This window comes from Hyperolius riggenbachi, chromosome 11 (assembly GCF_040937935.1).
Source record: "Hyperolius riggenbachi isolate aHypRig1 chromosome 11, aHypRig1.pri, whole genome shotgun sequence".
NCBI lineage: Eukaryota > Metazoa > Chordata > Amphibia > Anura > Hyperoliidae > Hyperolius > Hyperolius riggenbachi.
Window position 1 is genome coordinate 86,817,267 of NC_090656.1, and position 8,145 is coordinate 86,825,411.

At 45.9% G+C, this 8,145-nt stretch overlaps 1 protein-coding gene across 1 annotated transcript; it reads right to left on the reverse strand.

Moving 5' to 3' along the window:
* Positions 1-1,010: 1,010 nt before the first annotated feature.
* On the reverse strand, positions 1,011-2,879 carry LOC137537826 (piggyBac transposable element-derived protein 4-like). Its single transcript, XM_068259782.1, has one exon. The coding sequence runs from the start codon at positions 2,877-2,879 to the stop codon at positions 1,011-1,013; it is 1,869 nt and encodes a 622-aa protein (XP_068115883.1).
* Between the last annotated feature and the right edge of the window lie 5,266 nt (positions 2,880-8,145).

Genomic DNA, 8,145 nt, shown 5'->3' on the forward strand with positions numbered 1-8,145 from the left:
AAGTAGCACCATTGGGTTTTTCAAGGTCATTTTTTGCAACAAAAGTAATACAGTCATTCTTTCTTGGCAAAGCCCCTGGTGTCTCAGAACATTCAGTACAGGTCATAAACCAAACCATTCTGAAAACTAGAGACCTAGGCCTACTCAGATAAACATATTTTGTAACATTTGGATTCATGCCCTTTTGCTGAAATTGTACCAGAAGTTTGAAAATAGCATTTTTTTACAGTTTTCTTCAGTTTGGCGAGAAAAAAAAATCACATGACATAGACTTCAACAATACTACATCCCAAATTATATTCTCTCGCTTGTCACGGTTAAAATGATACCCTATATACATCATCAGATAGCTTCTTGGGCACAACGCACACTGATAACCACAAGTAGCACCAACAGCTTTTTCAAGGCCAATTTTCTCCCCAAAGTGTCATTCTTTTTTTAAGTCCAGTACACACTTTCAATTAAGATTGGCCAATCACTGACCAATTGTACCACCTTACCATGTAGTATGAGAGTCAACAAATATTGAATAGTATGAGCAGATTGTGCAGGTAAACGCTCATACTGTAGTATGAGGGTTTACCTACACAATCTGCTCATATTATTCAAGATTCAATAGTAAAATTGATCAGTGATTGGCCAATCATACTTGAAAGTGTGTACAAGGCTTTAGCAAAGTATACTGAGGGCTTCACAATGTCTTTAAACATACACAAATTGGTACTCACCATTGTAGAAGCTGTAGAAAGGTGGAAGTCAGGAGGTCCGAAGGTGTCCGGCAGCCATGCCAAGGGTCAGAGTTTGGTAGATCAGCCATGCCAGAGGTCAGAGGGTAATTCGGCAGCCATGCCAGAGTTCAGAGGGTGGTCGTTAGTTATGCCAGGGGTCGAATTCCATAGAGTGGTTGTCAGCCATGCCAGAGGTCAGATCCGGAGAGTCAAATACAGTTCAATTATACCATAAAAAAAGGGCAGTGAAAGGGTAAAAAAAAAAAAAAAAAAAAAAAAAAACTAATAATGAAGGACTGTATGATAGGTCTCAAAGCAGGGATTAAGGCATAGTGCTGCTTTGGACGGACATTTCGGACAATGATATCGTGTGTCCCTTCGAACGTGATTTTTCCTGCAAACTCTGCACCTTTTTTGGGGGTATGGTTTTGATGCAGTTGGGGGGAGTGGGGCAGGAAAATGATTTCCCTCAAATCTGGCAACATTTTCTGCACGAAGTTGGTCTGGGTTTGGGGCAGGTTGTCCAGATTCAAAAAGGAGACATGTAATTATTGCCAGCTGGAACTTTAAAAAAGAGTCCCTGTTACCTGATTTTTTGTACAGGACAAAGGCGTTTTGGAGGCACATCTGGAAAAAATATAGAGCCACTTTTTTGTACCAGATCTTCCTCTTCCTGTTGAGCCTGTATGGTGCCAAAACCTGGTCGGACAAGTCCACTGCCCCCATGAACTTGGTGTACTCAGCGATGGCCAGTGGTTTTACTACTTCCCGACTACGAGTCCTCACAGTTGTTGTTGCCTCGGTGTGGATGGTGGTGAGGGCTAAGACATCGCGCTTATCTCTAAATTTTAAAGCGAGCAGCTCGTTGCTCCGTTGGCTGCAGGTCTCCCCCCTCTTCAGTTTTTTATGAACGACCTCTGATGGCAGGCCTTTGCGATTTGCCCTGACAGTTCCGCAGGCTGGAGTCTGGACTGAAAATAAATGTTTGAACAGTGGAACACTCGTGTAAAAATTGTCCACGTAAAGGTGGTAACCCTGGTGGAGTAGAGGGTTGAGGAGGTCCAGTACTATCCTCTCTGTTGTACCCATGTAGGGAGGGCATCCAGGAGGCTGTATTAAGCTGTCCTTCCCTTCATAAACTTTTAGTGAATAGATATAGCCACTCCCACTTTCGCACAACTTGTACAGTTTTATCCCATACCGTGACCTTTTGTTGGGTATATATTGTTTGATTGCCAGCCTCCCGTGGAAAGGGATTAAGGACTCATCGATGGCTATTCTTTGCTCTGGCATGTATTTTTCTGTAAAAGTTCTATTTAAATGGTCGATGAAGGGCCTCAATTTAAATAGTCGGTCATGGGCTGGGTCGTTAGGTGGGAGGTGGTCTGCATTATTGCTAAAATGCAAGCAGGTTAGCAGCATTTGGTAGCGGCGTCTGGACATTCTGGACGAATAAATTGGGATGCAGAGGATTGGATTTTTTGTCCAGTACAGTTGCTGTTCAGGTAATGGAGAAAGGGCCATATCGAAAGTCAATCCCAAAAAAACTTTCAAATCACGGGTAGTTGCAGGGGTCCAGTGGGAAGCTAACACACAGGTGGGATGGTCTGCTATGCGTTGCTGGGCATAGATATTGCTCTGATCGCAGACATACTGCAGGAAGCTCTCTGGCAAAAAAAGTTCAAAAAAGTCAATGGGCTGCATGTTGCTGGTGTCCACTAATAGGCCACTCCTGGCTGTGAAGGGAGGGAGGTTAGGGGTCTCCATATTAGATGCTGACCATTGTGGGTCCCTTAGATCATAGGGTAGTGGTTCCCTCTGTGGTACCCTTGCTGGCATGCTCTGCCTTGGCCTGGCAGCCCTCTGACCTCTTGGGATGGCATTGCTGGAGGTAGCTATAGGTGACCCTCCTTCAGAAGCAGTGTCAGTGTCACTAATGCCCCTTGCCTGCTCCGCGCTCCTAGATGGCTGAGCTGTGGATGGCCCAGCAGACTCAGAATCGCTGTCCGTTGAGTCGCTTTCTGACTCGGACGGCAGCCAATCAATATCTGTGGACTCCAAATCATCCTCAAATTCGCTGCTGCTGTGACTGTCACTGTCACGCTCCAGAATGGCGAACGCCTCTTGCAAAGAATACATTCTCTTTGCCATCTTTATAGAAAATGTATATAGGATATACACTATAATTGTATAGAGGCAAATTGTAAAAAAAAAGAGAGAAAAAAAAGAGTCCACAAAAATACAGCAGAAATAATATTCTATAAAAAAAAGCAAGGGAGGCTAGGATTAGATCAGGGTTGATCAGGGTGATCAGGGTGATCAGGGTTGATCAGGGTTGATCAGGGTTGATCAGGGGTATATAGTCCTGGTATATTTATTTATCAGTCCTGGTATATTTATAAAATCCTCTAGGTGGCAGTCAGAATACAAGAAAAGAAGATCCAGTTACCTTGTAATCCTCTCAGGAGTGATTACAAGGTAACTGTATCTTCTCAAGTGCTGGCAACATTGTTTGTAAACCTCACAAATGAATGAGCACTGCTATTGGCTTATAGCAGTGCTCATTCATGGTTACAGGCATCTGATTGGTGATGGGAGTAATTACTCCCATTCATCAATCCCACCCAGAAATAAATGAAGCTGGTGCACGTGCACGCACGGGGGCGCGCACCCGCGGGCGGGATCGCGCCCGCACAGCACAATAGCGGCAGGGGCGTTTATAAACGCCCCTGATTCGCTAATTAAGTCAATAGGGGCGTAGTTAAGCGTCTGGGAAATCCGAAAGTGGTTAAAGTATACCTGAGACGACGGGTAGTAAAATTTTATACATACCTGGGGCTTCCTCCAGCCCCCTCCATGCAGATCACTCCCTCGCTGGATTCCAAAGCCTCCTGGATTCTACTGTAGCAGCGCCGTTATCTTCGGCCAGCTGGCGCAGTGTGACCAATCACACGCCCCCATCTCGCTCCTGTGGTTGGGAGCGTTCTGCTCCTGCACAGTAGTACTGCGTAGGCGCAGAACACTTACGGCGACGGCAGCGCAGAGGCATGCGCAATACACCCGACTGGCCGTGGAGAACTAGGCCACTACAGGAAAATTCAGGAGGCATTGGACACTGTGGAGGGAGCTAGAGGAAGCCCCAGGTTTGTATAAAACTTAATTTCCGTTGTCTCAGGTACCCTTTAAAGGACAACTGAAGCGAGAGGAATACGGAGGCTGCCATATTTATTTCCTCTTAAGCAATACCAGTTGCCTGGCTGTCCTGCTGCTTCTGACTCCAATACTGTTAGCCATGGAACCTGAACAAGCATGCAGCAGATCAGGTGTTTCTGACATTATTGTCTGACAAGATTAGCTGCAGCACGGTGGCATAGTGGTTAGCGCTCTCGCCTTTCAGTGCTGGGTCCCCAGTTCGAATCCCAGCCAGTTCAACATCTGCAAGGAGTTTGTATGTTCTCTGTGTGTCTGTGTGGGTTTCCTCAGGGCACTCTGATTTCCTCCCACATCCCAAAAACATACAAGTTAATTGGCTTTCCCCTAAATTGGCCCTAGACTATGATTCATGCACTACACGATACATACATAGACATATGCCTATGGTAGGGACTAGACTGTGAGCCCCTCTGAGGAACAGTAAGTGACAAGACTATATACTCTGTACAGCGCTGCATAATATGTCGCAGCTATATAAATAATGCTTGCTTCTGGTGTTATTCGGACACTACTGCAGCCAAATAGATAAGCAAAGCTGCCAGGCAACTGGTATTGTCCTTTAAGTTTATTTGACCCTCTTCATGACCTCTTAATTTTTGCAAGCCCACAAAATCTCATGCACCTAGGATCCGATCCATGCTCAAGTATAAAGCGGGCTAATGAATGGAGGAACTCAATTGGCGATAATTCAACTTGCGTTTAATGGATAAAGCTGCTCAACACGACATGTTTCAGAGGTTCCCCCATCTGAGGAAGGAGGGGAACCCCAAAACATAGTGTTGAGCAGCTTTATCCATTAAACGCAAGATTAATTATCGCCAATTGAGTGCCTACTTCATTGGTTGTCTGGTTTCCTGTATGTGGAGGTGGTGACCCACAGAAGGATTGTGCATCGGCGAACCAGGCTGTAGCCCTGGGTGAGTGACAGTGCTGGGGTACATTTGTTTCTGATACACAATGTTGCATGCGCCCTCTTTCAATATTGGAAATATGTTTTTTTACTGCTCTTGTAGTCCCGCCCATATTGCAGATCACTTTCACACCACATAAGATATACAGTAACAGGTAATAAACTGTCAAATGGGGAATTACAAATTTTTGAAATGTGTTTGTTCTGTTGCATCGCAATACACGCTTTATTTAGCAAAGCCAGTGGTGTGCCGCCTCTACATTTCCTTGGATTTATGTATAGTATGACTCAAGTGTTCAAGCTGGAAAGCCTCCAATGGGGTTCCCACACCACATGAACAAGCAGCGGGCAGGGTTACCCTACTTCGGTAGGGGACTCAACCTGGCTGTGGCATGAACTTTTATTGAAGCAGTGGTTGGTATATCCTTCCTAAAGGCCAAGTGGGGATGGTACTTCATCTACAGCGGGTTGCAAAAGTATTCGGCCCCCTTGAAGTTTTCCACATTTTGTCACATTACTGCCACAAACATGCATCATTTTTATTGGAAGTCCACGTGAAAGACCAATACAAAGTGGTGTACATTTGAGAAGTGGATTGAAAATCATACCTCATTCCAAAAATTTTTTTACAAATAAATAACTGCAAAGTGGGGTGTGCGTAATTATTCGGACCCCTGAGTCAATACTTTGTAGAACCACCTTTTGCTGCAATTACAGCTGCCAGTCTTTTAGGGTATGTCTCTACCAGCTATGCACATCTAGAGACTGAAATCCTTGCCCATTCTTCTTTGCAAAACAGCTCCAGCTCAGTCAGATTAGATGGACAGCGTTTGTGAACAGCAGTTTTCAGATCTTGCCACAGATTCTCGATTGGATTTAGATCTGGACTTTGACTGGGCCATTCTAACACAGATATGTTTTGTTTTAAAGTGGAACTGTCCTTAAAATGTGACACTGTAAAAATATCTGATGTGTTGCTTAATACTGCTTTAATTAATAAAAATGTATGTTTGCTGTAATATACCTGTCAGATGTCGAAGGAAGGAGGCAGAGGGTACCGCTTCACTGTACTGAGTGGGACAGTGCAGGAACACGGGCAGCCAGGCCCAGTAAACAAGTGTAGAAAGGGAAGGTCCGCACCAATGTCTCCACTTCCAATATCTTTATTCAGGACGTATCCAGTTACAGGTGATAGCACTTGACTGACATGTTTCGGACTCCAGGTCCTTAATCATAGTCATTTCATGGCTCAATAAGTGCAGGTTAAAAAGAGAGAGGGTAGCAGGAGGTGGAGCATGGCCCAGCCCATCCTAGGGAGGGAATAAATCACTCGTCACATCCCACCAAAAACTACAGACTCACTGGAAAATATAAAAAAATATATATATAAAACCGAACACTTAGACAATTAAGATACAAGAAGCCAACAAACAATACAGTTTAATGAATGAGGAGTAAAACACCAGCCATTACTAGAAAAAGACATACACCAATGAGATCAAACAGATAGTTTGCTACAAAGTTGAGCACATAAGTATGGGATAATGTCCAGAATAATAAGGACATACCTACCCTTAACCCGTGACCAGAGCCAAATCCCACCTGGCATTTAAACCCTTGGGTGACCTGGTACCAAGGCGGAAAATCCAGAGTGCCTCCCTTTTACGAATCAGGGCTTGAAGATCACCTCCCCGTTTGGGCAAAAACACCCTCTCAATTCCATGGAAGGAGAAACCCGACATATCCCCACCATGTACCTGCCGATAATGTTTGGCAACATTGGAGATGTTCTGAGTGGACCAGCCTGCTCCCAGGAAATGTTCAGACACTCTGGCTCTGAGTGGTCTGGTAGTGCAGCCCACATATTGAAGAGAGCATACTCGGCATGTCACCAAGTAGATAACATTTTTAGAACCACAATTAATGAAGTGTCTGATAGTAGATTTGTAGCCATTGTGCACCGACTCCACAAATTGGGTCCTGGTGTGTAGTGCACAATAGTTACAAGTTGGAATTGCACATTTATATGAGCCTCTAGTAGACAGCCAAGTAGAAGACTCTCCATGTGAACTAAAGAGACTAGGGGACAACATACTGCCCAGTGTCGGGGCCCGCCTGCTGGAGAAGCTGACACCATCACGGAGAAAGGGCCGCAAATCCTCATCACCCTCCAAAATGGGAAGATATTTGGTGATGATACGTTTAACCTCCTGATACTCGGCGCTAAACGTGGTTACAAAAGCGGACCTCTCTCCGAAATTGTGACCAGAGGTATTGGCCCGTATCAGCTGCCTCCTGGGAATAGAAGCTGCCCTCTGTTTGCCCATTTCTATAGTCCATTTAGGGTAGCCTCTCTCTAACAAACGTCCCTCAACAACCCCAAACTCCCGTCCAGTGGCCGCATGATCCGAGCAGTTCTGGCGCGCCCGTATGAATTCGCCCATCGGAATCGCCCGGATCGTATGCGCCGGGTGACAACTGGCTGCCTGTAATGTGGAGTTGCCCGCACAGGGCTTCCAATACATCCTGGTATGGACAGCCCGTGAGGCGAAGTCACCTTCCAGGCTCAAGTCCAAATAGTCAATGGAACTGGGTTGCCACATATGAGTGAATTTTAAGTTGCACTCATTACTATTAAGACGGTCCATGAATGGCTGCACCTGATCCCAATCACCCCTCCAGACAACTAAAATATCATCTATGAATCTCCCGTACCACGCAATCTGCCCCAGATGGCGCCCACCACCCCCAAAGATGTGGAACTCCTCCCACCACCCCATATAGAGGTTGGCCAAAGAGGGGGAAAACTTGGCCCCCATGGAGGCCCCACACCTCTGGAGGTAGAAGGCGCCATCGAACATAAAATAATTGCGGGTCAGGAGATACTCAGTGGCGGCAGAAATGAAGATGCATAAATCAGAAGGGTAATCCGAATACCTAGCCAGATGGAACTGTAGGGCAGTCAAAGCTAGATGATGGGGAATACAGGAGTATAGGGCCCTAACATCTATGGTGAGCCAACTATAATTCTCCTCCCACACAAAGCTCTCCATGCTAGCCAGCAAGTGCTTGGAGTCCCTAAGATATCCCGGCAGCCTCCTAACTAGGGGCTGTAGCATGGAATCCACCCACTCGCTGAGGCGCTCCCCCAGAGAACCAATGCCCGCAACAATGGGCCTGCCCTCCGGGGGAGTCCCCGGCTTATGAATCTTTGGAAGGTGGTGAAAAACTGGGACTATGGGACAGTCCACTCCTAAGTAATCCGCAAGTTTATGGTCCAACACCCCCAAGCTC